Here is a 15,426-nt window from a genome sequence, read left to right on the forward strand (position 1 = left end):
TTTTTGAAATATCCTTTTTTTTGCCTTTCATCTGGATGCCCCTCCATGCCCCTTTGATGCTGAATGTTCCCACCATGTGGCACAGCAGGCACAGGCACTACACACTGCTCCTGACACTGAGCAGAGTAACAGAATCCTTCATGGGGCTGAGAGGTGTCATGGGAAGTGTTTCCCAAATGAGACCCTTCCGTTTGCTTATCCCCACATTAGCTTACAACTGAAGAGCCCATCTGCTCTGCATTTTCACCCTTTTTCTTCTATGCAGAGCTCCTTTCCAGCTTCCTCCTCTTATTAATAACCGTGGCTTTAGGCTGTTCAGCTTTTTAATTGTTTTCTTTTTTGAAATACAAAGCAAAGCCCCTAAAACTCTTTTTGATCCCTGTCCAGCTCATGGGATGCAGCCATGCCTGGCTCTACCAGGACTTCTGTCCAGACACACTTTGCACATGACATTCATACTCTGTCCTTCCCAAAATGCCTTCTGAGTTCAGTATTATCTTTTTAATTCTGATATGGCAGTGGCTTCCAGCCTTGGAAATGGGAATGAAAGGAAAAGTAACAAGTTTAGAATTAATAAGTTAAAAATAAATTGATTTCTGAAAAATTGTTGTGAAAATCTGCTGAATCCTGCTCTCCCTGCCAATTTTCAACATGAATTGTGTGTTAGTCCCCTTATTCCAGAAGGAATGGACAACATTAGAACTATTTATGATGCCCAGCTTGGAGTCTGGCAACACTGGAATGTGACAAAGTGATCACTGGTGTTTCAAAGACTGTCCTATGGTTAAAAGTAATATGGGCAAGGTGAGTTAATCATTCCCCTGTTCCCCAGAAATCATCCCAAGAGAATGCTGGCTCCAGCACAGAAACACCTTCGTCCAACTCATGAATTCTTCAGTCAGCTGAGTGCACAAAACCCAGCGTGTCTCTGTGCCCGCTCTCTGCTCTCAACCCCAGCCTGTGGTGGTGGCACTTGGTGTCTCTGCTGGAGCACAAGCACACCTTGAAGTTTGGTGTGGGACACCAGAGGATCACCCAAGGACACGGGAATGCAGCAGGGCTGGGCTGGAGTGGGACTCTGCTCAGGCAGATGGGGACTGGAATAAGTAATAAAAAAGTGGAAGTGACAGTTCCTTACACTGCTGCTGCTGCTTCTGAACTCCTGGGCATCACCAGCTGCTGACGAGAGTTTGTGAAACTCCAGCTGAGCTTTTCTTATCCCCAGAGTCTGTCCCAGAACAAGAAAAAATAATATTGACCCCGACTTCATCCCCAGAGCTAGAAACTGTAGGATCTGCCCTGATAAATCCACCCCCACCCCCCCCGAGCTGGGTGAAGAGACCAGGCGAGGGGAAACCTGAGGAGGGTCCATTTTCAATAAGCATTTATTTATAAACTGACACTGTACAATTGTTTAAGTGCTTACAGGCATCTCCAGGATCTGTGCTGAAGGTTTACTGTGAGATGCCAAGCAGGGAGCAAATGAGCAGAATACATTGAGGCAAAATGTTTTTGATCAAATGCCATGAAAAAAACTGTGTCTTTTATAATGAGTTTCATGATACAGGATTCAGTCATTTTTCTTAGAGCCTCAGGTCTTTGAGTGATAACATTATAAATAATTTTTCATTTCTTCCAAAGTAAATTTTCAGGTCTGTCAAGCTCTGTTGACTTTTAAGAAAAGGACCAACTTTAAAAAAAAAATCAGTGGCAAATTCAAACCACCTCAGGTAGAAACCTTAAAAAATTATAAGGTTTTGGTTGGTTTTTTTTTTTTGGTAATCCTGTGGTTTCTGACAGCTTACCTGGTGGTTTTTGAATGCTTGGAGTTCAAAGTGCTGCTGCAATGAATTTTAAAGTAGAGACTTTAAGCTTGATAGAACAGTAGTGCACCGTAATGTAACAGGAAATAGGAGAAGGGGCTTAAAAGTCTCTTTACACACTCCAGAAACAGACAACGGTAAGACACAGGGCAAACCCAAGGCTGGCAGCTCACTTAATGGATACCGGGCCAATTTCAGATTTCTGCAGCTCTGACCCAGCTGCAGCCCCAAGGCAGCACTGAGAAACCACACGACAGAAACGGTGTGCGGAGCTGGAGCCGAAACTCAGCCAAGCATGAAACCAGTTTGTGGCAGAACTGAACAGAGCATCCACCTCATCTTCCGCACCCCAAACCCTGCAGGAGTTGTCCTGAACAGCTGCTGGCTCCTGGCAGGACCCTCCCAACAGCCCTCAGCCAGATGGAAATTCAGACTCGTCTCGCAGCATTTGGGTTCACACGGCTTCTTGCACCTCTCTAGAGAGAGCACCAGAAATGAGTTTTTGGAACCCTTCAGGGCTAGGGGGTCCCAAAGCCCTACCTTGGCCGGACGCTCTGCTGGTCCTGTGTGAGGGGAGCGCCTCCTCTTCCTCACTTGTCCTTCAGCGTGGCCATGCCCAGTGCCTCTGAGCTGTAGTCGTACTGGTTGCTGGAGGACATGGAGCGGCCCCAGGAGCACTGCAGGTTGGAGCCCCTCTTGCGGAAGGACGACGTGAACCTGTAGAAGTTGCGGTGCCTGTTGCGCAGGTACTCCCGGTAGTTTTTGGTGAGCAGGGTGTAGAGGAAGGGGTTGATGCAGCTGTTGCTGTAGGTCAGGCAGGTCACCAGGTAGTTAATGCACTTCTGGGTTTGGGTGGTGAGCTGCAGGGAGCTGCTGTAGAGGCGCACCAGCTGCCAGATCCAAAAGGGCAAGAAACAGGCCCAGAAGACCAGCACGATGCTGAAAATCATGATGAGGACCTTCTGCCGGGGGGATCTCTTGCCCTTCTCCTTGTGGGGGGGGTTCCTCTGCGACTCCAGGTAGGTCCTGGCCAGGCGCGTGTAGAGGAAGCCGATGATGATGCCCGGGGCCATGATGCTGGTGCTGAAGAGCACGGTCAGGTAGGTCCGGTAGGCATCCACGCTCCAGGTGGGCGCACACATCCTCTTCACCTTGCCCTCCGCCTTTCCCCCCTCGGTCAGCGTGACCATCAGCATCATGGGCAGCGTGAGCAGCAGCGACACCGACCAGACAGCCCCCGCAGTGACCTTCCTATAGCCCCGCGAGCGCTTCAGGGTGTCCAGGGGCCGGGTGACGGCCAGGTAGCGCTCGGTGCACATGAGGGTGAGGGTGAAGATGCTGGCGTGCATGGTGAGCAGGTCCAGGCTGAGCAGGATGCGGCACCCCAGGTCCCCGAAGTACCAGTCCTGAGCCAGGTAGGTGCAGACGATGAAGGGGATGGTGGAGAGGTAGAGCAGGTCGGCCAGGGCCAGGCTGACGATGGAGCTGTACATGGGGGCGGCGCAGCGCGCCGAGTGGCACATCACCACCAGCGTGTAGATATTGCCGGCCACCCCGGCCACGTACATCACCGACAGCACCGTCCCGAAGGCCGAGGGGATGAGCAGTGGGCCGCCCCCGGGGGCACCCCCGCCGCTCGCCGCCGCCGTCCCGTTGTCCCCCGCCGCCGCCGTCCCGTTGGGCTCCATGGGCGGCGGCGGCGGCCCCGACGCGGTCGCACCGGCCCCGGAGCTCCCGGCCCCGGCGGCGGCCGCTCCGCCCCCCGCGGGAGGCAGGGCGGTACCGGGGCTGCCCTCGGGGGAAGGAAGAGCCGCCCCCGCCCCGCCGGGGCTGCCCCGCTCCGCACCCGCAGCGACCGCGGGGACCCCCCCCCCCGAGCCCTGCCCGTGCGGGCCCGGCGGTGCCGTCCGGGGCCGGGAGCCGCCGGCAGCGCTCCGCCCGGGCGGGGACCCTGCGGGGAGCGGCTCCCCGAGCCGGGAACGGGGCTCTGCCCTCCGGGAACGGGGCTCCCCGAGCCGTGAATGAGGCTCCCCGAACTGAGAACGGGGCTCCCCGAGCCGGGAACGGGGCTCTCCCTCCCAAGGATGGGGCTCTCCCCGCCGGGAACGGGGCTCTCCTCCCTGGGACCGTGGTTCCCCCAGCCAGGAGCGCGTCCGGAGCGCCCCGCGCCCCCTGCGGAACGAGCCCCGCCGGGCAGCGACAGCCCGCGGGAGCTGCCTGAAAAGTTTTCCTGGCCACTCCGCTGGAATTTGGCGCTTCCCTCCCGCGGTGGCACCGCTGGCGATGGGGCTCGGCGCTGTGCTTCAGGTCATCAGGCAAAGCTGTGCCAGTGGCCGACAGGGAGAGCCAGAGGCAGCCGCGCTCCGCAGGTGCTCCGAGCCAAGCGCTCCAGGAGCGCTCGGAGAGGCTGAGGTGGAGGTAGATGGCGAACCCGGGCTGAAACAGCCTCTCTTCTGCCTGGAAATAGCTCGTATTTTGAATTTTACCCTGAAAAACACGACAATGCTGTCATAAGATTTAATATTCGAGCTTTAGTGGTGGCTGGTTCTTCTGAAGAGGGGGAGGCACAGAGTGGGATGAGTATGAGGTTCACAGAGACAACTTTTCCCCTCAGGCAAGAAGTCTGGGGACAGCTGCAAAATCAATAAGCTCTTTACATTTCCACCTTATTTTAGAGAAAGCAGAGATAGGGCAGTCCAGAGTCAAAGGACAACTTTCCAAGGGTACCCAGAATGCTGTATTCCCTCAGCTACCATTGATTTCCAATAGCAATTAACTGGGTTTTGTGCCTTCAAACATTTCTGTTTAAACCAGAGCGCTAAAACGACTGATGTATGTTCGTCTGCTTGTTTTAATCCCTCCTGAAAGTGCTTTTGTGCAAACTGTCAACTATTCTCCGTGCCAGGCTATGAAGCGGTGAAAGTCTTGTTGGCTTGTAGGAGCAGGATTCAGCGCTATAAAAATATTGCCTTGAGTACTTGATTGTAATCTGCTGTGAGGTGAGTACACGCACAAGTACAACCCTGCTTTCCTTCCTGGTCCTGCTCATCAGCGTTCGTGTCCCTCTCCAACACGCTCCAAACGCTCAAAGCTATATTCAATAAAGGGCTGGCTCAAACACGGTTTGCATGCTGGTGAGGGAGAAGAAACTAAATTGAATTATTTCCAGGCAGGGGGTTACTTTATCAGATTCAGCCATCGCACCGACAAAGTTCAGATCAGATCCTGAGGTGGAATTTGCTTTTCCGCTGGAGTTTGGGCTCCTCCCCGTGCCAGCGCCCTCGGCAGCCCCGCATTCCTGTGCGGCAGCTGGACAGAGCAGCTGGGAATGCAGGCGGATGCTTCACCGGGGCCAAAGCCTGCCTGCATGGCAGTCAAGGGGATTGACTGCCACAGACTTCAAGTGATATCCAGATTTGGCACAAACAGATCATCTCTGAGAATTAAGTTGCGTGCAACTTTTGCAGTCCTTTTGCCTTTCGTTTTTGAACTTGTTCTTTCTCTGTTTTTTTTTTTATTTTTATCTGTCTTCATCTAGTGGCCAGGACAGAGGGGAAAGAGAGAGAACAGATATTTTGTTTTCTGCTGTGTTACTTGATTTGCTTTGGGTGGTCACACAAGATGTTAGAGGTAAGCAGAGTAATGTGTTCTTCTAAACAGAGAATTATTTCATCAGTTTAGCAAATGCCTAATTTCAACTTCCGGGCTTTCCTTCCAGCACAAGAATGTTTAATTAAGCAACACTAGGCATCAGTGAGCCTGAGAGACACTTGTTTTCTTGAACATGTAGGATCCACAAATATATCCATGGAAACTTAGTCCTGTTAAACTCTTCAAAAATAGTTTGTTGCCTGAAATTGTTCTTCAGAACAGCAAAAGCTGTTCTCTGAACAAAAGGCACTTCTGCTCTCACCATGCACTGAGCCTCTTCTGCACACCCACAGGCATTAAGAGAGCATTTCATACCGGGTGGAATTGGGCCTGGAGTGTGTGAGAACAGTGATCAATCAGAATTAAAAGGGGGATGATGCAGGAGTCTGGAATACTGATGTTTCCCATTTGTCTGTGTACACAAGGAACACATCTTTCAGCAGTGTGGGTGACAAGTTACCAGAAGAAGTTGTGAATTTTCCATTTCTCCAGCTGTCTAAGTAAGGACTGCAAGTGCTTTTTTGGAAGATGAATTTTAATCAAATGGGAATAGGGAGCTCAGTGTATAATTTCTGTCAGAGTAAATCCTCAGGGACTTGCACACAAAAGACAAGTCATCAAGGATCAAATTGTCTTATGAACCTCAAGATCTGTTATTCCCTATGTGGTTTTCTTGTAATATTCTAAAAAGTATTGGTATAAAAGTGATAAATAACATAGAATCATAGACTCATGGAATCACAGAATGGTTCAGGTTGGAAGAGACCTCAAAGCTCATCCAGTCCCACCCCCTGCCATGGGCAGGGACACCTTCCACTGTCCCAGGTTGCTCCAAGTCCCATCCAACCTGGCCGTGGATGCTTCCAGGGACCCAGGGGCAGCCACAGCTGCTCTGGACAATACCTTGCACATGTACTTCAGGTGCAAAACTTCCCCTCAGGAGCCACCTGTGGCTCATGCTGAGCATACCCAGCCATATTAAAAAATAGCTCTGTGTGGCACTTCATGCTCTGCTTTGCACAGAACGTTTTTCAGGTGCTCAGCACCTATTTTTAGAACTTCCTAACAAATTTTTCTCCTTGTTAGGAAGCGGACAGTAGCAGTCTATGTGATGAGGGCTGTTTGAGCAGCCATGTCCAATTTTTTTCTTACAAAGCTCTTGATTTTCTCTGCGAATAACTGGTGCTCCTTTGACTGTGAAGGTCACAGTATATATGGTGGGCAGCTGAAGGCTGTTGCCTTGGCAAACTGAAAGGCAGCTCTGATTGCCCCATTCAGCTGTGACAGGATCCAAACTAAGCGTTATCTGAGCAAATGAGTGTTTGGGAGCAGAGGCTCTCTGTTAGGCACCATCTTTGTACATGTTGTCCTCCTGAAGTGCCTTCTGGGTGGAGTTTTATTGTTGAGCGTAAATTCTGACTTCAGGGTAGGGAGCATGTGAAATGATGTGTCCTTGATGTGAGCTTTGGGTAGAGGTGCTGTGGAGGACGGGTCCAGCCTTTGGCCGAGTTTGTTTTTTGTTGTACAAGTTCTGCCTGGTCAGGTGGGCACTGATGTTTCTCGTGATACTCCTGTGCCCAGTCACCACATGGGTCATCCTCTTCCCATTAGAAGTGCAGGAAGTGAAAAGACTTAACTGATCACTTGCCAAAGTATCAGGAAAATATTTTGCTTTGGGCAGGTTCGGAGGGGTTTTGACAGAGTATCCGAGTGAGGAGGACAGAGAGTGGGATATCTCTGGAGCAGCCCAGGGGTGAGGTTTGTTAGATCCCAAGCCTGTGCTGTCAGATGAGATCCATACATTCATTTCTTAATCCTAAACTCAGAGGCTCAGTTATCATCTGTTAGTGCAGAGCCTTCAGTGGAATGTAACGTTGCAGGGGAAGTGGATGACAAAGAGGTACTGAAAGCAACTGCAGCTCAGTGTCCCACCAGACAGCCAGACACTGATTTGGCTGCATTGCTGACTGAACAGCAGATCCTTTTCTAAGGTTACCACCAGGGGTGTGTAGTCCCTGCAGCCTGGCCATCGAATCTCACCCAGCAATGTTTGTGCTCTGCAATATGCACAGAGCTTTGTCGCTCTGTGAAATTGTTTCTGAGCCAGTCATCACTCAGGGGCAGGGGATTATCTGAAAGCATGGAATGTGCACACTGGTTGCAGCAGGGTCACTCCTCAGCTGCACAGATATAAGGAAAAGCAAATCTGATCCCAAACTTCTGGATGTGTTGTTAACTTCTATGTTTACATCTGTTCTATAAAGTTGAATATGCCCTTAAATTTAAATTTACAGGTATACTTTATTTCAAAGTTAGAGCTTTCTCCCCTCACTCAGAGGTTTGAGGTGGAAGTGACCTAGCTCTGGAGGAGCCACTGGGGAGAACCCTCTGTAAGACCTCTAAAGAGGACCACGTAACAGGTTTCAGTCAGCATTATTTCAGGCATGTAGTTGAAAGGGTTTTAAAAACGCTCCCAGATAAAAAGAACAGAAGAAGGGCGTTTTCTGGTATTTTCAATGACAGCACTCCTGAGCAAGTGCTCTGCAGCTCCTGATGCCCTGTGAGGACAGCAGAGTCCCTGGCAGGGTGAGGTCTGAGGTGCCACATGGATTTGTTCTTGCAGGGGATCTGACTGGTGGTGGCTGCTCCCTTTGGAGGCAGCTTCAGCCCAGGTATAAGAAGGCACTCCCAGGGTCACTGGGTCCAATTTTATGTAATTTCAAGCACCTGTGTGACAGATACGAGCCCAGAAAATCTGCTCCTCACCTCTTGTGTGTCCAAAACCATCAAACACCTTTGGGGTGCTGCAATAAGCCCGAGACCTTCAGTACTGGAGATTACACCTGGCAGAGAACAAAGTGGCCACAGGAAAAGGTGAGGAGATCCAAGGTTTTGTCCTTGCTTTTTGCAGAAGATAAAGGGTGTAAATTGTGTGCTATTACAGTGACTTTCAGCTGCTCTGGATTTTTAGGATCTTCTCCTTGTGTTAAAGCATTTGAGATCATTTTACAATGGAAAAAAATACATATTAATAACCCCAAGTCATTTCCTGAGGAAACTCAAACCGCTACCATTACACTTAGATGTGAATTCTTTCTCCTCCTCTGTAAGACAGAGTTGTACACTGGAAAAAAAAAAAAAAAAAGAAAATCCTCTTCCTTTACCATGCATGTGAGAGCAAAGGAGACTGTCTTGGCTCCAGGGAGGTTTTTACTGTTACACAGTACAGCATCTGTAAAGGCTGGGCATTGCAGTGATGGTGTCAAACAGCTGGCAGAGATCTGGCCTGGAGAGCACAGGGTAGGGCTGGGGGAGCAGCAGGTTTGATTTGGCAACCTGAATTACCTTTTGTCTTGCTGAAGGAGCTCCGGGAGTTGCATGCTCAGTGCAGTGTTGCTTTTGGTGCTTGATTTGTTTTTGTTCAAGATGGGAAGGCTTTTATTCCTATTAGATGGCCTTTTCTACTAATGGAAAAAATAGACTTTTTATGTGCAGATTTCTCCCTCAGAGAGGGTTTGGCTCTTCCCACAGGCTGAACTGCACTTGGAGTGTGCAAAAGCTATGGCAGGCTCTCATCCCCAAAACTCAGCCTGTTGTTAGTAAAGAGCTTCAGATGATGAAAACTGTCTCTTATTCCCTGACTTCTGTGATATTTCTTAGTCCACACTGAGCAATTGCTTGCAGGTGAGCAGTCTGTATTTCACAGGACCTGTGAGAAGGACTGATGAGAGATCTGCAAGGATAGTGCGTCCAGCATGGTGGAGAGGGAAACTCCTGCACTGTTTTGGAGGAGCAGTTAATAGAATGGATGTTTTTTCATATTGGTTTATAAGAATTATAGAAAATCTCTTGACAGATGTGAGAGATGGAAGGAAACCCAAGGAATCTCCTTTTGCCAAAGAAACAATTCCTGGTTAAGCCTCATGCTTGGTGTCTGGGTCAGAACTCACTTGAGTCAGTGTGAGATTTTTCCTGGATTTCAGTAGGCTTTGGAGAAAGCTGTTGATTAAAAGCAAAGCTGGAGCAGAGCTGGGTCTGGCTTTGGGGATGTTTGATCTGAGTGGTGGTTCTGACTTGGAGACTGGCAAGACAACATCCTGTTAAAGGCAGATTATTTAAACTCCTCCAGCAGCAGCCATGCTCAGGGCATTGCAAAGCAGGGCTGGGAGCTCCCCAGGATTGCTTTGACTCCTGGCACAGCTCTTGGGCTGAGGGTAATAGCTCTGTGTGTGCCTCAAAGCCTCTGCTTAGTCACTTCTCAAATCTCCATTCTCTTACAGGTTTCTTGCTCCTGAACACCTCAGAGAGGCTCCTGGTACAGGTGTGTGTGCTGGGCAGAAAAGGAGATTGTGCTGCAAGCCAGCAGCACAGGGCAGGGGATCTCACTGCTCCCACTTTTATCTGTAAGCTGACTCTTGTCTCCACATTATAGTGCCTCCAGGAAGCTGAGAACCATTTCTTATATTTTCATTTTAATGTTTCTCTGGCTTAATTATGTGAGGGTATGTGTCAGAGTCCATCAGTGTCAGATGTTGCTGCTGAAAGGGGATTTCAGGCAGTGGAACTCCAGCTGTGTGGGTACCTATGACAGCTTTAGTGAGAGCAGTGAAGTCCTCTCGGTGGTTTTCCATTGCCTTTGGATCAGACTTTGCCTCTCCAGATCTGTATTAAACTTGGTTATAAAAGCCTTGAGATGGAGCAGAGGGTTTGCTCCATGTGCTCGACTTCCAGCCCTGGAATTTCCTTCAGAAGAGCTTTGTCCCAATTCCTTTCTCACCCAGGGCTCTCTGCAGGGCTGTGCTGAACTGCTGGCCAGGCTCCCTGGGCACAAGGGTTTGCTGGGACATTTTCTTTGTCTGGAGAAGCCAGACGGTGCCATAGCTCTGTGTCACCTGCTGCCAGCTGTCCCCAGGGTTTCCCTCCTGCAGGTCACCGTCCCATATCCTCTCCATGAATGATGAAGATAAACAGAAGCACTGAAGAGGAGCAGTGATAAAGGAAACACGGAGATTTGTTTGTTTATTGGAGGGGGTTTTGGACTAATTTTTAAAGTTCATGGCTACTTGTAGACAATCAGAAAATCACTGTTCATAAACTTGAAGCCTTGAGAACTAAGCATTAGGAGTGCAGCTTTTTCCCTGCAGGCTGCAGAGAGCCAGGTACATTTGCAATTCTTTGTTAATAAGCTTGGACTAGATCAGCATATATATGTAAAACCACTAATACTTCTATTACTGAAGACAGCTCAGAGCTTAGGCCCCTACAGTTTGCCTAGAAAATGGAATATTTGATCCTTCCCCACTAATTGTATGTTTTTCTTGTCTCCTGGCAGTCGGCACAAAAGCTCTGAAGTATGTGACATACGACAAAGAGAACGCCAAAATCTGCTGTGCCATATGATCAGCTCACATTGCAGTGGGCATGTTCCTGGCTCCACAAAGCTTCACAACCATTGCACTATTCCCTGCTTCCTGATGGGAATTTGTGCCTTTGCTTTAACTGTCTGCAGTAAGTCACAAGTATTTCCTCCCAAAGCATGCAATGTTAATGCTTCATTTAAATCTGAAATATATCTGGGATTGGGAAGAGGGGGTTGGTGGTGCTGGGCACTGCTGTTGTTGAGACAGGTCCAGGAGAGCACTTGGCTGATGCACCCTTCTCCAGGAGGCGGGTTTGGTGTAAGGAACACAACCCTGAGGGTGAGGTGGGATTTGCAGAGTCCAGTGAGCACTGAACACAGCTATGCCAAAAGATGTGAATCCCTTTTTCCCATTTGGGTGAGGGGTACGGTGCCGGTGTGGGTTCTGTAAAGAGCTGTCCAAGTTTCTCTCATCCTCCCATCAGCAGATTTGCTGCTGCCTGTGCTGGTCAGCATTGAGTCAGTAATGACTGTCAGTGCCACTCTGGCTCTGGTGACACGGGGGGTGCAGATACAATCAAATGGTTCTTTGGAGCAATAACTGGCACCAGCCACTTCAGTCACCTCCACAAGATCAAGAGCAAGGCATGACAAAAAGAGGGGCCAGATGATACGCAGTTGTTTATAAACCAAAGGTTTTATTATTTGCCGGGAGCGATGAGCAAATCTTCGACTAAAAACTGCTTCCATCAAGACTCAACATTATTAAAAGAGGGGATTTATATTCAGCAGGATTTTCCTGCACTGGACTCAAGAGGAGAAATGAAAGAGAAACATCACTCTGCCAGGCAGAGTCCAGGGAGGGGAGTCTGGTCAGTGCAGCTGAAGAGCTGCAGGCTTTTTGTCCCTGTTGGAGGGGAGCAGAGGGATCTGGATGCAGGGCTTGGAGAGAGGAAACTCTGCGTGGGGATTCATTGAAAACAAGAAAATGCCACATCTCAGGGCTGTTTCTGTCAGGCTGACTAATGACTCTTTGCCCCCATTGACTGCAGCTGCAGGAGGCTCTCGGCAGGGCTGAGGCCAGTGGCTCCTGTACCCTCCTCCTACCAGTGAGCTGCAAACTCCCACCCCACAGTGGGGAGGTGAGAGCAGGTTGTGCATCTTTGGCTTGAGGTACAGAAATCTGTGTTTGTAGCTTCTGGGCAGTGACACAGTGAGTGCGTTCATCTTTGTGAGAGATACACCTAGCAGAACTGTTGCTTAGTCCTGTCAAGTGATGCTGGAGAGTTCCCATACCTTGAGCTACAGTTAGAAAGAGAAATAGCTCTAAGTTTGCAAAAAACAGGACCAGGAGAGGGTCTTACACTGTGAGGTGTAGGACCTTGGAAAGAAAAGATGGGAGGTGGCGTTGGAGTAAAGAGATGGAAACCTGACAGGTTTTCATCACAGCCACCAAATAGGGGGTGGATTTTTCTGCTGGAGTGCAGAAAAGAGGCTGGGATTCCTGTGCCTTCTTCAGAGCAGAGAGGGTGGATGTGTGGAGACACAACTTCCAACTAGCAGTTGTACCTGTCAGCCTCATGGGGATTTGACTGCTGAGAAAGGGCCCTACATTGTACCCCAAAGAGTGTGGATGGGAGACAGCTAAAAGAGAGGTTCTCTGCTGCAGGTTGTAATCAGCTTTTCTCTTCCAGGGCTCAGGCCAGTGAGCTGTAGGATGAAGCATCTTTCCTACATGGGAGAAATAGCAGAAAGTATGTTGTTTTTCACTTTCCAAAGAGCTCTGTCTTCTCCCCACCCCTTCCTAACCTGCTCAGAAACATCTCCCCATTGGGAGCACGGAGTTGAAAAACGTGGGAGAGTATCTGAAAGACCTGCTGGGATTCAGAGTGGGCTTCCAGGACTTTTCTTAGATATCGGTAAAACATTAGCACTTACTGTTACCACTTGATTCTCCCAATCTTCATGTTCCAGTGGCTCTGGGGTTGTTCTCTGCACTGACACTTTGAATTAACTCAGCACTGCAGGGAAGGAGACTGCAGGAATATTTGTCTCCCAGAGATGTTTACTCACGTCTGGCAGTTGGGGTGGCACTTGAGTTGAAGGTGTCACATCTGTTCAGTCCTTGAGGTATCACACCTCTGCTGCTCAGCTGAGATCCAAACACACCTCCAGAACCTCACATATCAATTCTGCATTTGAAAGAAGCAAGTAGTGTGACAGAGGCATTTCATGGTGAAGGAAAAAAACCCTCTTCCAAGTCCTGTGACAGTGCTCAGAGAGGCAGTTCCATTACTCCTAGAAAGATGCCAAAGGTCTGTCCGAGCTGCTTCATGTAACAGGGCTGGAGAATGGCAGCAGCATATAAATTCTGCATTGGAACACTAGAAAACCTCAGAATTCTTGTTTTGGATCAAAGTCCACTTTGAAAAGAGGATTTAGGAATTTTTAAAATGTTGCTATGTCTGTGTTATGGGCTGTTTTCTCTTCCAAGGGAAGCTGGCTGCACTGCATTATGTAGTAGGCTCTTGAAAGCATAGCTAGTTATGTAATTATTAGAATTATATTTGCATTCCCAACTAGGCTGTGTATAACTAGTATGGTAATACATGTTAATTAAATACCAATTAATCATTTTAAAAAATGAGATCTGAATCTATACAGCTATCACAGATGTAGTAAATACTCACTGCTTATGAAGAACTAATCAGATGTGTTTTAATATGCAGCCCTAGTCCTATATAAACACATTGTGCCAATTATTTGGAACATATTGAATGTGCTTTTTATTAATATAGCACAGCTACTGCTGACTGAGTGACAGTCACTGTAATGTGTTTGACTACTTCTATTTTAGTACACATTAATGCTTCCAGCTGTTCACATTGGGATGAGCTGTGTTCCAACCATAAAAAACTGCCCAAATTTAATAAGTTCTACCCTGCAAGGTAGAGAGGTTTCCTCATCCTTAATCCAGCTAGGCAATCCAGGTAGGCTGATGAAAAAAATTGTCTGTCTTTGTATAGTTTGAGGCTGTTTGGCTCTGGCAGGATATCTTCCATCTCTTTATCTGCAGGCTTCAGAAACTCTGTGGAAGAGAATTGAAGTCCCCACCAAGCTGAGATGCTTCTGATGTAAGAAACATTGAGAGATTCTGCTGCCAGAGGGAAGCAGGCTTTTGTGAACTCAGTCTCTGGTATAAGTTTCTGCTGCAAGTTTAGAGTTGCGTTATAGACCCTGGGGGGATAAGCCCAAGTTAAATTAGCTGAACGTGATGTCTGCTTCCTGCTGTAACCTGGGAATGAGCCAAGGGAAAGGCTGGCAGGGTGCAGCCAAGCAGGGCACTGAAAGCAAAGAGTCCCTGGGCACCCTGGCTGTGCAGCTGAGGACTGAGGACACTCAACACTTCCCTGAGACCTGAGGGTTTTGGCTTGCAGGGGTGTTTCCCAGACTTTCACTATGCTGGGTGCTTGACTTTTTGATTATGTTTTGCCTTGGAAGACATTTCCTTCATGGAAGAAAAACCCCAGGGTGATTAAAGAGTTGCTGTGGCCAGGCAGAATCTGGGCAGGATACCTGGTGGTGTGGGAGGTGCATCCCTGTTCCTGCACTCTCCCCACTCCTGCTGGGCTCCAGCACATCAGTCACCTCTGTCACACCCTCCAGGGAGGCTTTGCCCTGCACTGGGGCCAGGCCAGGACTAGGGCTGGGCACCCACCCGGGAATTTCCCCATTTGACCCCACCCCACTGTCCAGGAGCATCTGCAGTGCTGCCTCTGGGTGCTGCTCTGGTGTCCCCAGGGAAAGGGGGGCAAAGCCAGCTAAGGGACCAGGGCACAAGGAGGAAGAGCAGCAGGGCTGAGGAGATATTTAAGAGCTGGAATGCTGTGCAGTTAGGAGTGGGGTACCAAAGTCTGGGGTAGCATTAATGCCTACCCCAACAAATCCCAAAAAAAGTCTGTGGCTCCCGAGGCAAGCTCACCTCCAGTAGTGAAAAGCTGTTTTACTCAAATTCTATGGGTTTCCAGGTCAAAAGTTTGGCAGTGAAAAAATTAGGGCTTTTTGTGCAGCCTCTGTTATGTGGATGAACATTTCTTCAGTACTGCTTTTGTGTAGTTCAAGTAATTTCTAAGCTCTGATGTATTTGCTGTCGCTAGAAATGTCTCCTGACTCCATACAGCCCAGAACTGAGCTGAATTCATGAAGAATACATTTTTTTATTGTTATTTGCTACATTTTAAAAGTACCTGTTACTTCTTTCGGTTACTTATTGCATCACTTAGGGGTTCCAGCATCAAGATAGTTGGATTTTTCCTTCCTGCTCTTCTTCTTAGTTTGTTCCTCCTCAATTTTAAGAATTGAGCTCATTGATTTTTAGGTTCTTTACCTTTAACTTCTGGAGCTGGTGACACCTTAAATGGATTTTATCAGCTCATTGGGTTTCATTTAGAAACCAACCAGCCCAAATTATCTTCAGTGCTATGTAATGAAACTAAGTTCAAGCACTTCTCTCGAAGTGTTTTCCTGAGGCGCTTCTGTGAGCTCAAGCTGTGCTGCATTTGCAGGACAATTTAGGTCTGAAGCTTACTTGAG

General features: G+C 48.7%; 1 protein-coding gene across 1 annotated transcript; it reads right to left on the minus strand.

Annotated features, from left to right (window-relative positions):
* Nucleotides 1-2,413: 2,413 nt before the first annotated feature.
* LOC134052131 (urotensin-2 receptor-like) lies at nt 2,414-3,511 on the minus strand. Its single transcript, XM_062506403.1, has one exon. The coding sequence runs from the start codon at nt 3,509-3,511 to the stop codon at nt 2,414-2,416; it is 1,098 nt and encodes a 365-aa protein (XP_062362387.1).
* Nucleotides 3,512-15,426: the final 11,915 nt, after the last annotated feature.

Source organism: Cinclus cinclus, chromosome 20, assembly GCF_963662255.1.
Source record: "Cinclus cinclus chromosome 20, bCinCin1.1, whole genome shotgun sequence".
In the NCBI taxonomy this organism is placed as follows: Eukaryota; Metazoa; Chordata; class Aves; order Passeriformes; family Cinclidae; genus Cinclus; species Cinclus cinclus.